Source organism: Neophocaena asiaeorientalis, unplaced genomic scaffold, assembly GCF_003031525.2.
Source record: "Neophocaena asiaeorientalis asiaeorientalis breed wild unplaced genomic scaffold, Neophocaena_asiaeorientalis_V1.1 scaffold79, whole genome shotgun sequence".
Lineage (NCBI taxonomy): Eukaryota > Metazoa > Chordata > Mammalia > Artiodactyla > Phocoenidae > Neophocaena > Neophocaena asiaeorientalis.
In genome coordinates, this window is record NW_020175402.1 from 6,727,612 (window position 1) to 6,739,741 (window position 12,130).

General features: G+C 53.8%; 1 protein-coding gene across 3 annotated transcripts in view; it reads left to right on the forward strand.

Annotated features, from left to right (window-relative positions):
- Window positions 1–12,130, forward strand: part of PTPRU (protein tyrosine phosphatase receptor type U) — an 81,323-nt gene that overhangs the window by 40,705 nt on the left and 28,488 nt on the right. For all 3 annotated transcript variants that reach the window (XM_024766832.1, XM_024766833.1, XM_024766834.1), the window contains exons 13-15: window positions 653–689; window positions 1,452–1,590; window positions 8,592–8,749. In XM_024766832.1, the coding sequence (XP_024622600.1) occupies window positions 653–689; window positions 1,452–1,590; window positions 8,592–8,749 (334 nt within the window). The remainder of the gene's footprint in view (window positions 1–652; window positions 690–1,451; window positions 1,591–8,591; window positions 8,750–12,130) is intronic.

Below are 12,130 nucleotides of genomic sequence, written 5' to 3' on the forward strand. Positions count from 1 at the left end.
GAAGAGCCTTGCCCTCTGATAGCTCCTCCCACTCACAGCCCCGCCCACTCACCTGAGCCCCTCCCTCCTAACCCCAGCCAGCTTCTCTCCAGCAGTACCCCCTTCTTGAACCGTTTTTCCCCAGACTCTTTTCTATCCAAGCTCCCAGCCTGGTCCCTGCTGCCCCCTGAGGCCCTGGTCTTCTATCTCAGGCTCCTCTCTCTCCAGAGGGGGTCCCTCTCAGGTTCCCACTTTCACCAGACCTTGAGGAGGCCTGGGACCCGCCTCCTCCCTGAAGCCCCGCCCTTCTCCAGGCTCCTCCCTCCTCGGGTCGCTCCTTCCCAGGCCGCCCCCCTCCTAAGCAGACCCCTGGATCTAGGCCCCACCCTCATTTCTGAGCGCCTCCCCCAACCAGCCCTCTTCCCACGCTGTTTCTTTCTGTTTCCACCCATCTCATCCCCCTTTCCTAAGGCATTACCCTATTGCAGGCTCCTTCCCTCTTGGCCCCTCCCTCCCTGGTTCCCCCCAGACCCTCTTGCCAGGTCGGGTGTCTTTAGTAACAGTCCACGCCAGAAAAGCCCTGACCAGGCCCAAGACACGCTGTCTAAGATTCCCTCTGGGGAGGGTCAGGTCTTGACTTCAGCGGTGCTGAGACCCCCATCTGTGCCTCCAGGAGACCCGGCTGAATTGCATCCGCATTGCCAGGAAAGGTAAGTCCCCCTGGGTTCAGTCCTTCAGTAGCGGGTTTCTTACTTGCTGGGTTCTGGGGAGGTGGACCCTGGGTTCCCAGGCCTGTGGGAGCAGAGGAGGGTGGTCCGGCAGGCTTGGGGGTCAGGAAACATCTCCCTTTCTTGCTCCCTATGTGCCCCACCTCAAGGTCTCCTTCTTCCAGACTGGGCAGTAGGGACAAACCCTCATCCTGCCATGGTCACAGAAGGGGCCTTGGCAGGGGCCTGGAGGAGGGTGAGCCATTATGGTCGGGCCACGGGGGTGGTGGGTACTGGACACTGAGGTCTGTATCTTCCCCCTTTCCTATGGTGGGGAGAAGTGGGGACAGCATGGACCCTGTGGTGTAGGGATTGTCCCTGCTCCCAGATGGGGAATGTGGTTGGTTCCCCATCCTGAGATGCCCTAACCATGCTCTGGGTACATAATTCTCTGCCCCCATTGGCCTCCCAGGAGGGCAAAAAGGTGGGGTCTGAAGGCCCCACACATCCTCCATCTCCCGTCCACTGAAGGACGGGGAGGATTTGAGGAGGCAGAGAGGTGAAGGGAGCTAATATCCCTGATAGGGGCACAGGGCACGTAAAGCCTCTGCCATGGGAATGTGGAAGGTGTGAGGGATGATGAGGAGATGGGTTTGATTGAAAGGTGGGACATGTGCTGAGGATGAGGGGCAGATGTTTATTCCTTGGGGCTTAAGGTGGTCCTGATCTCCCCTCTGACCCTTTGTTCTGCTTTGTTCTTCCAAGCTGCCTGCAAGGAAAGCAAACAGCCCCTGGAGGTGTCCCAGAGGTCGGAGGAGATGGGGCTCATCCTGGGCATCTGTGCAGGGGGACTTGCCGTCCTCATCCTCCTCCTGGGGGCCATTATTATTATCATCCGAAAGGGGTGAGTGAGGCCAGTGCCCTGGCCCACCCTAGGCTTCTCTCCGTCAGAGGCCTGGTGAGCAGAGAGGAGGCTGGGGGCTGGTCAGGCAGTCTCCTGGCGGGTGTGTGGAGGGCTGCCAGCCTGGGCATCAGGCCTGTGGATGGACCCAAGCCGGGTTGGGGGAAGCCCGAGACTCTGCAAATGGAGCTGCCCTAGAGTGGCTTGGCTGGAGCCCAGTTCTAGCTGGTGCCGGGTGCCACTGTCCAGGCAAGGGCACTCACTGCCGGCTGCCAAGGAGCCGTGCTGGGCATGGGCACCGCCCTCCTGTGCCTGCTGGGCTGTTCTGATGGGGATGGTGTGGAGGTAACCTGACTTGGAATCCTCAGCCCCCCCGAAGGTCTTCGGCTCTCTTGTCTGCCCTAACCACGGGGTTGTGGTGTTGATCCTGAGGTGGGGGCAGGGCTCACCCCACTTCAAAGCAAGGACCCTCTGCGCTTCCCAGGCCCCACCTTCTCTTGAGCTCAGCTTGCCCTGGACTCTGTTACTGTTGATCCCTGAGGAGTCCTCCTGGGCCCATGACTCAGCGGAGACCTCCTTCCTGCCTGTGCCATCTCCTGGGCCTCAAAGGTCCAGTCCTTGTGTTTGTGAGGGATGCATTTTCCCAGTGCATTTTGCAGTGGGCAGAGTGAATCCCAGCATATCTTAGAATCCAGGATTTACAATTTTGGTGTTTTAGAAATCCAGGATTTGAGATTCTGAGAATCTCAGAATTTAGAATTACAGAGGCTCAGAGCCCAGAAACTGAGGGCTGCCATGTAGCTCAAGGACGTCCAGTCTAGTGGTTTTCCAGTCTTTCAAAAGCAGCAGAACCCATCTTCAAAACACCAAATAAACCTCTCCTGGGAGCTCAGTATATGGAGCAGCTGAAGGCTGAGCCTCTGGTTGGAGCCGAGTGGGGACTTCTGAGACCCCTTTGCTCTCCCTCCCCACCCCACTGCATTCCCCACCAGGCAGCCCCAGGATACTGTGGTCCAAGCCCCTTAATTGAGGGATGGAGATGCTGAGGCCCAGAAGGGGCATGGACCTGCCCAAGGTCACCCAGGGAGCCAGAGGCAGAGCCTGCTCCACCCTCTGCCCGCCTGGGCTCTGCCTTCTGTAGCCCTTGCTCCTGCCAGGCTGGGCACACATGGGTGTGTTGGCTCTGGGTCTCTGGGATGCCAGGAGCAGATAAGCGGGATACAGGGAGATGAGGGAGAACTGGCCAGGGCCCCCTTGCCTGAGGCCAGGCGATGATAGGAGAAAAACTCTCCTAGAGAGTCTGGGGGTGGGGCATGCCACCGATGGGGTGGCGTGGGGATGTCCAGTCCAGAGTGCTGGGCTCTGATTTTTCCCTTCCCGTAGTCCCTGTACAGATTCCTGAGACAAAATGTTTTAAACTATCATTTAATGACTATTACTCTGTGCCAGGAGTTCTATACACATCAGCCATTAGAACAGGAGCCATTGAACACCTCTGGGACTCAGAATACATCAGAGAATTCTTCCTTCTTAGATCCTGGCCCATGAAGCAGATCTAAGTCCCTTAGACAGGTCAGGAAACTATCATTAAGCGACTTGCCCATGTCACTTGGCTAAGTGGCAGGTCCTGACTGAACCCAGGCCTGACTGCAAAGCCCATCCTCCTCACGGCTGGGCACGAGAAGGGCCTCACCACAACTGGCACACAGTAGGTTCCTGTAAGTGGCAAGGCCCTGGGTGCTGGGTAGTGGTGCAGATAGAGAGGGCTGTAAGGGAGGGGTCAGATCTTGGGGGTTGCAGGTGGTATTTGAGGCTCTAGAAATTTACCCTCAAGGGAAGATTGGCAATGTAGGGGATGTTACCCACCCCTGCAAAGAGAGCGCCAGGCTCAGGAGAGGATGGGTCAGAGATGCTGCCAGAGCCTCACTAGGAAACCCTCCACTTTATGCAGCTGCTACTGGAAGCCTCTAGGATCCACCCCACCCCCCACCCCCCTGCCCCTCCTTAGGTCCTCTAAAAGCCATTCGGTCCCATTCTGTAGCACCTCGCTGCATCCCCCGAATCCTGCCCGACCTTCAGGGTCCACTGTGCTCCTGAGGGCTCCCCTAGTCTGCATGGTGGGGTGCCATGGGACAGAGCAGCTCTGGCAGGGATGGGGGTGTTCAGATCAACCTGGGGTACAGATGTAATGGACAGATTAGGAGGTTGTGGAGAGAGAGCAGCTCCCAGCTAGCCCCCGTGCACCCTGGTCCGCCCTGCGGACAGTGAGGCTGGATGCACCTGCCCTGGGGAACTCCGGGGTGCCCCTGGCCGGTTGGATCCCTTGGTTCCGCTTCCAGAGACCCTCCCCACATCCCTTTGCAGCCCTCCCCGCCCCGCCCCCCCCAACCCCGGCACTTCATTCACAGGCTTGCAGCGCTTTGCTCAGTATTTCTCTTCCCTGCTGGACTGAGAGCTTGCATGGGGGTGGAGGAAGTTCTGTCTTGTTGGCTATGTGTCCCCAGGGTCTGGCCCAGGGAACTTGGGTCCTCCTGAACCGCCCCCGCCAACCCAGCAGGAGGAGGGGGCAGGAAAGGGCTGAGCGCGTGCTTGCTGTGGGGAGATTATTATTAACCTCACTTGTTTAGAGGAGGAAATGGAAGCTCATAAAGGTGGAGTTCTTTTATTTAGTTTTCCTCATTTACTGATTACTCAATTCAATAAAATATCTAGGGAATATAACGTGCTGGGCACTGTCCTGGGCCCTGGGGATCCAGTGCTGGCAAACGCAGCCAAGATGCTGTCCTCTTGTGCTTTGTGGTTATAAGTGGGGGGCCTGGCATTAAACTAGAAAAAGCACAAATGCATAATTACAAATTGCGAAAAGACCAGGGTGTCGGGGTGGGGGGCAGAGAGAGGGTAAAGGGGGACATAATGTAGTTGGTGACTGTGGGGGACTCCTTAGGGAAGGCTCTTTTAAAGTCATGATATTTCAGCTGATACCAGAAGAACACCACTCCTCCAGCCCCTCCCCCTCCCCTCAGGGCCTCTGTGAACAGCTCAGGGCCCTGGACTCCTCCTCTGTCCCTGGGGTGGGTGACATGCTGTGTGACCTCGAGCCAATCTCCTGCCCTGGCTGGGCCTCAGTCTTCCCCTCCGCTCTCCTTCCCTTCCCTCCCCCATGATGGGTGACGTGGGGCGGGTGAGTGGAGGACCCTGTAGTGGGCCTGGACGGGGCCACAGGGGGAGCTGGCTCTGGCGGCAGGGTCCTGGGCCTGCTCTGGACTCTTGCTGACCCCCAAGAGCCCCAGGCAGACCGTGAGTCTCCGGGACCGGCTTCCCCACCTGGGAGCTGGGAATCAGACCTGCCCCCACTCCTCGCTGCTGGTACCTGGTGGTCAGGTCAGGGCTCTTGACCCCCCTGTGCTCTGGGTGCCCGTGAGGGGGTGACCCGGCTCCTTTCATGGACGCCACACCCAGGGGCAGTCTGGGTGGGTGACGAGGCCGCAGCATCCCCTGCCCCGGCCACTTGTTCCCTCCCAGGCACAGGCACGTGCAGAGGGCTGTCCCGTCAGGGGCAGAGGGGCCCGCAGGGGTGGGCGGCAGTTACCTTGAGTGTGGGAGCGGGGGTGTCCGCGTGTGTGAGCGCAGGCGTCTGTGCGTGAGCGTGTGTTTGTGAATGTACTTGTGTGTCAGTGTGTGACACTGACACATGTGTGTAAATATCTGTGTTTGTAAGTGCATGAGTGTGTCATTGTGTTTCTATGTATGAGCGTGTGTTTCTATGATGAGTGTGTCTGCATATGTGAGCATGCAGTGCGTTTCTCTTTGTGAACGCATGTGTGTATGACTGTGTGTGAAAGCTCTGCTTCCCTCCAGGCCCTTTCCCCACCTCCTTCTCACTCCAGCAGTGGGCTTGGGGAAGGTTCTAGAAGGAACCTTGGGTCCTGGTCCTCAGAGACTGAGCCCGGCCAGCCCTTGGGTCAAGGAAGGCCCTTCTGGCCTGTCGGTTCCCGGCCAACCCCGTCCCCAGCACGGAAAGCACCAGGCCCCTCCCTGCTCGGGGTGCTGCCCTGGGCCCGGCCTGGGGAAGGACCGTGGCCCACCTGTGCTGTTCTCTTTGCACGCTGCCAGGAGAGACCACTATGCCTACTCCTACTACCCGTAAGTAGCGCACCTGCCTCAGAGCCCCGCCCCTCCTGGGGAGCCCCTGCCCCACCCCGGCCTGGCCTGGCGTCAGCCCCTCCTCCACGGCCACCCTGTCTCTGAGCTTCCCTCCTCTGCTCTGTCTCTCCTCTCCCTGTCGTCCTCCTGCGTGGAGGTCAGGAGCGCTGGCTTTGTGGTCAGAGTCTCAGGTTCAGACGTGGCTTTGCTGAGCCACCCCAGGCAAGTCACTCGACCTCCCTGAACCTCTGTGTCCTCTCGCCCCTGAGGCAGCCCCTTGTGTCTTGAGCCACTCCTGCTGGGTGGGACCTCCTGACGTCAGACCGCAGTCCGCGTCTAGGAAGGTCCTCACCCGGGTCCCGTTCTGGATCCACAGCTCTGTGCGCGTGTGTGGGGCAGACAGATGGCAGCTCTCCACACGGTGCACACAGCTCCCAGGGTGCCACCAGCCCTTCTCCAGCTGGTGACCCCAGCTCCTCAGACCCACCATTTCCTGGGCACCTCCCCTGGGCTCAGTTCTTTGCACAGAATTCTCACAACAGCCCTGAGAAGAGGCACTGTGATCACCCCATTTTACTGATGAGGAAACTGAGGCTCAGGGAGGTTAAGGGACTCCTCAGAGGCCACAGGACAGGCAGAGCTGGGGTTACAACCCAGGCCCCGTCGGACTCCACGGTCTGTCCATGCTGCTCTGTTTCCTGCCTCTGTGATCGCTGACCCTGCAAGCCTTCCAGAACATTCCCTTTACCTGTGCTTGTCCCCTCCTTGCACAGCAGGCTCAGGTGGCCCTGGGCCAGCCCAGAGGACGGTGGTCTCTCACCTCCTCCCTGGACCCTCGTCTTGCATCGAAGTCACCCACCGTCACACTGGCTTTTCCAGCAACCACACCCCCGTCAACTACGTGGAGCCTCCAGCTCGGCTTTTCCAGGAGCTGCTGACAAGGCAGCTCGCCCTCCCTCTCTACTTTGCAGCTAATTTTGAACCTAAATGCAGAACTTTTCCAAGTGTCCATGTTACGTGGCATCTGCTTGATCTCACCCTGAGATGGGCTGGAGGCCTCAGTGCGAGGTGTCCCTCCTGGCTGTGTCTGTGGATCTGGTTGGTTGGTGTTTCAGGTTCTTCTTCCAAGTGGACCAGGAGGCCTGGGTGGGACCAGAGCCCTGGGGTACACCCCTGCAGACCCTCTAGGCCGGTATCCATGGTGACAGGCCCTCCTTGGGCACCATTGTTCAGCCAGCTTCACAGGCTGTCCTCTGTCTGTCTTCCCTGTGGTTGCTGGTGTCTGACCTGTCCCTCCCTCCCTCTGTCTCCTTCCCTCTCTCTCTCCCCTTGTCATTGTCCCCTTACTCTCCTCCTCCTCTGTCAGTCCTCTTGCCCCTTCTCCCTCCTCACTTCCCTTCCTCCTCCACCTTCTCTCTTATGTTGATGGTCAAGGTCACAGCCATAGAGGCTTCTTCTCACCTGCCCCCAAGGGGTCTTTCGCTCTGCCCTGGGCCACAGTAAGGGTGATGCCCAGAGCCCGCGGGTGGGGCTAGGAGCTGGAGGCCTGGGCCTGCTGAGCCATCTCTTGTCCAGACTTGGAAGGCCGCACCCACCGCAGTGCACAGCAGCACTGGTCCCCAGCGTGGACACAGAGCCATCTTAGCACAGGAAGGACGTCGAGGTCCTGGCAGGAGGGGCACCCAGAGGTCATCCTGTCCCCCTTGGGCCCCAGGCGGCTCTTGAGCCAGGAGGGGCTGAGTGGAGTTTGCCTGTTTGTCTGGGGGATCCCTGCACTGGCCTCTCCATCTCCATGGATGACCAGTGTCCCTGAGCCCGCGTGACCCGGAATTCCTCTCTCAGGTCTGCCTCACACCCTGCACGCTGTAGGGCCTAGAGGTGAACGGCTCTCTTGTCCCGAGCCTTCCCTGTGATTGGGCCCTGGCTCTTCTCCAGTCTCAGCGCAGGTCCCAAGTGCTTTCCCTTTGCCCGTCGCGCAGCCCCTCGGTCTTGGAGCTGTGGCCCTTGCCTCCCCACCGTCCTCCCTCCCACTTTCCTCCGAGTTCCCTGGGGTCACAAACGGCCATCCTCATCTGTAAAGCTGGGCTGCAGGCCTGGGCTGTGTGGCCCCTGCCCAGGGGCTCTCCAGAAGCTCTGCCCTCTCGGGAGGGGCCGGGGCCTCTCGCCTTCTCTCTCTGCTGCTTCCGGTGGTTGGATGGACTGGTGGGCAGTGACGGGAATAGGGACCCTGCGTGGATTTCTGTACAAGTCTGGTGTGGCCTGTGGTGCAACCATCCTGGGGGTTCTGGGGGGTAAGAAGAAGTCATGGTTGGAGTCATTCTGTGCCCAGTGAAAACTTATGAGACTGACCGAGTACTAGCCAGACTCTGCCATGAAGGAGTGTAGTCCAACCCCACTGCAGGAGGAAGAGTTCCCAGGGCAGCTGTGTGGTGAGGACGGAGGAAGGAAGGTTACCTATGGGCCTTGCTGGGGCTGGAGCTGGGGCAGGCATCTCCCTTGTTTGGGGTGCAGTGACTGTCTGCCGTGCCACCAGAATAGTCACCCGGAGTGACTTTCCTCCCCTTTCCCGAGCCCTCGGGGCCAATGAGAGTTAGATCCCAGCCTGAGGCCACTGCAGTTCCATCCCTTGCTGTCAGCAAAGGTCCCCTGGACAGGGACCCTGCCCAGTACTTCTTGGGGGAGGCAGCAGCTCACTGGGTCTGGTGGGCAAAGGATGGAGGCAGAGCCCCCTCAGCATCCAGAGATGCTTCTAGACTGGCTCCTGGCCTCAAGGCCCCCTGACTGCCAGACTTCCCCATCCACCTCTGGCTGCTGTCCTGCCCAGCTGAGCACCCATGTCTCCCATCAACCCTCCTCTGCAGGAAGCCAGTGAACATGACCAAGGCCACGGTCAACTACCGCCAGGAGAAGACCCACATGATGAGTGCCGTGGACCGGAGCTTCACGGACCAGAGCACCTTGCAGGAGGATGAGCGGCTGGGCCTCTCCTTCATGGACGGCCATGGCTACAGCCCCCGGGGTGAGTGCCCGGCCCTGCCTCGTGGCCCCCAGGCACTCCTCCCCCAGACTTCTGAGCCAACAGCCCAGAGCCCCACATCAGATGATTCTGTAACACCCCGAACCAACAGTGCTAAGCATCCTGCTGGTTACCAGCACCGGCCCTGGGAACACAGAGAAGGCGCAGCTGGTGATCTGTACTGTGCACTGGAGGAGCTTTAGGAAAATTGAGGACTTAGACACGGATTCATCTAAGAGGAGTGCGAGTTCACAAGTTAACTGTGGGAAGAGTTCTGGGGACTCAGAGGAGGGAGCGCTGCTGTGGGATCAGAACAGTCTCTTTCCTGCTGTGTGAGAGGAAGTGCTTGGGAGTCAGACCTCAGTCTGCATCTCAGATCCCCTTAGGTGCATGAGCTGGGGCAAGTGGCTTCATCTCTCTGGATGTCTGCTTCCTCATGTATAAAATGAGGGTAAAGATAATCTCTGCTAGGTCTGCTGGAAGACTAAGGGGTTGTGTGTACATCGTTTAGTGCTGTGCCTGGCCTGCAGGGAGAGTATAGCGGTAGTGGGTCAGCTGTATACGCTGGGGACCTGTCGTAAATTGCTTCATCACATGTCTTTTTATTCTACTTAGTGCTGATTTGTACAAAAAATAACATTTATGAACATCGTAAAGTCATAATAATACACCAAACACCGGTGAACCCCACTGGTGAATTTGAACGTCATCTGCGTGCCCCTTCCATATCCCCTACCTCCCTCTTATGTGTAAATATCCCCCTGAAATTTATGTTTATAACTTTCTTGCCTTTTGGGGAATAATTTTACCATATGTGCGTGTGTCCCCAAACAGTGCATTATATAATTTTGCTCATTTTCGAGCTTGATAGAAATGAAATTGCTCTCTATTTTTCAACACAACACCATGTTTCCAGTATTTACCCAGGTGGAAGTTTTGCTGTAGTTCATTTATTTTCTCTGATGTATAGCTTTCCACTGTATGAATATATCACAATTTATTTCTTCATTCTGGCATCCATAGGCAGTTGATTTGTTCCTAGTTTTCTTGTTATTACAAACGAGGCTGCTGTGAACATTCTTAAATGAATCTCCAGATGCACCTGCACAGCAGATTCTGGAAGTAGAACTGCTGGATTATAAAGTATGTGCTTGTTCTGCTTTATAAGACAGTGTCAAATTGTTTTCCAAAGTGTCTTTGCCTGTGTTCACTCCTAGCAGCAGGGTGTAAGTTTCCATTGCTCCACATCAAGATCAAAATTTGCCAGGCTTCTTCACTTTTGTCAAACTAGTTTGTATAAGATGGTAATTCTCTATAGTCTTAATTTACATTTCTCTGATTACTAGCGAGGTTGAATATATTTGCAAATCATCATTGGCCATTCAGGTTTCTTCTTCCATAAAATGCCTGTTCATGTCTTTTACCTAATTTTCTGTTCGGTTTTCTGTTGCTATCTTAGTGGTTTTTAGGAGTTCTTTATATATTTGGGATGAGACTCATTTGTCCCTTATGAATTGCAAATATCTTCTCCCAATTTGTGGCTCATCTTTGCAGGTTATTTATAGTATCTTTGGATGAACAGATTTTTATTTCAATTCAGTCAAGTTCATCAATCTTTTCCTTTTTGATTTCTATTTTTTGTGCTTGCTTAAAGAATTCTTCCTTACGTAAGGTCGTAAGATATTTTTTACTTTTTTCTAAAACTTTTAATATTTTGCATTTCACATTTAAATCTTTATCCATCTGTAGTTGATTTTTGTATGTGATATGAATTAAGGATTTTATTTTTTCTATAGGGAAAACCAACTGTCCCAGAATGAGGTATTATGGTTCATATTTTCACCACTGATTTGCAGTGCCACCCTTATCATATATCACATTCCCATACATATATGGATTGTGTTTTGGCTCCCTATTCTCTTTCATCGGCCCGTTTGGTGATTCCTGTACCAATAGCAAACTAGCTATCTAGGTCTTGATTTTTGACACATCAAGCCCTCCCAACTTAGTTCTTCATCAAGGGTGTCTTGGCTCTATTTGCGCTCATTCTCTTTCTTACAGATTTTAGAATCATCTTTGCAAGTTCCTTGGAAAACTTTGTTGGATGAATTTGCTTTGAATCTTTGGATCAGTTTTCATTTTGTAAAACTGAAACTCTGTATCCATTAAACGCCCCTTTCCCTACCTTCTCAGCCCCTGGCAACCGCCATTCTACTTTCTGTCTCTATGACTTTGATTACTCTATCTCATATTAAGTGGAATCATACGGTACTTGTCTTTAGGGACTGGCTTATTTCCATTAGCATAATGTACTCAAGGTTCATCCATGTTGTAGCATCTTTCAGAATTGCCTTTGTTTTCTTAAGTGTTTTTTATAATTGCTTTTTACAAAATATTTTATTTATTTATTAAAAAAAATTTGGGGGCCACGCCACACAGCATGTGGGATCTTTAGTCCCCCAACCAGGGATCGAATCCGTACCCCCTGCAGTGGAAGCACAGAGTCGTAACCACTGGACCGCCGGGGAATTCCCAGAATTGCCTTTCTTTTTAAGGCTGAATAATATTTCATCGTATGTATACACATACTTTTCTTATCCGTTTGTCTGTTGATGGACACTTGGGTTGCTTCCATGTTTTAGCTCTTGTGGATAATGCTATTACGAACACGGGTGTATACAAATATCTCTTTGGGGCCCTGCTTTCAATACTTTTGGGTATATACCCAGAAATGGAATTGCTGGATCATATAGTAGTTCTATTTTTAATTTTTCGAGGAACTGCCATACTGTTTTCCACAGTGGATGCACCATTTTACATTCCCACCAATAGCGTACAAGGGTTCCAGGTTTCCCCACATCCTTGCCAACACTTGTTTTCTGTTCAAGACAGTTTTTTTTATAGCAGCCCTCGTAAAGGATGTGAGATGGTATCTCATAGTTCTGATTTGCATTTCCCTAATGCTGGATGATGTGATGTTGGGCATCTTTTCATGTGTTTATTGGCCATTTGTGTATTTTATCTGGAGAATTTTTGAATTGGGTTGTTTGTCCTTTGGTTGTTGAGTTTTAGGAGTTCTGTATATATTCTGGATATTAATCCTTATCTGATGAACAATTTACACATACTTTATCTCATAGTGTGGGTTGCCTTTTTACTCTGCAGATAGTGTCTTTTGATGAACAAATGTTTACGTTTTGTTGTAGTCCATTTTGTCTTTTTTTCTCTTTTGTTGCTCATGCCTTTGGTGTCATAGCCCAGAAATCCTTGCCAAATCTGATGTCATGAAACGTTTGCCCTATGTTTTCTTCTAAGGGTTTTATAGTTTTGGGTCTTACATTTAGGTCTTTAGTCTTTTTTTTTTTTTTTTTTTTTTTTTTTTTG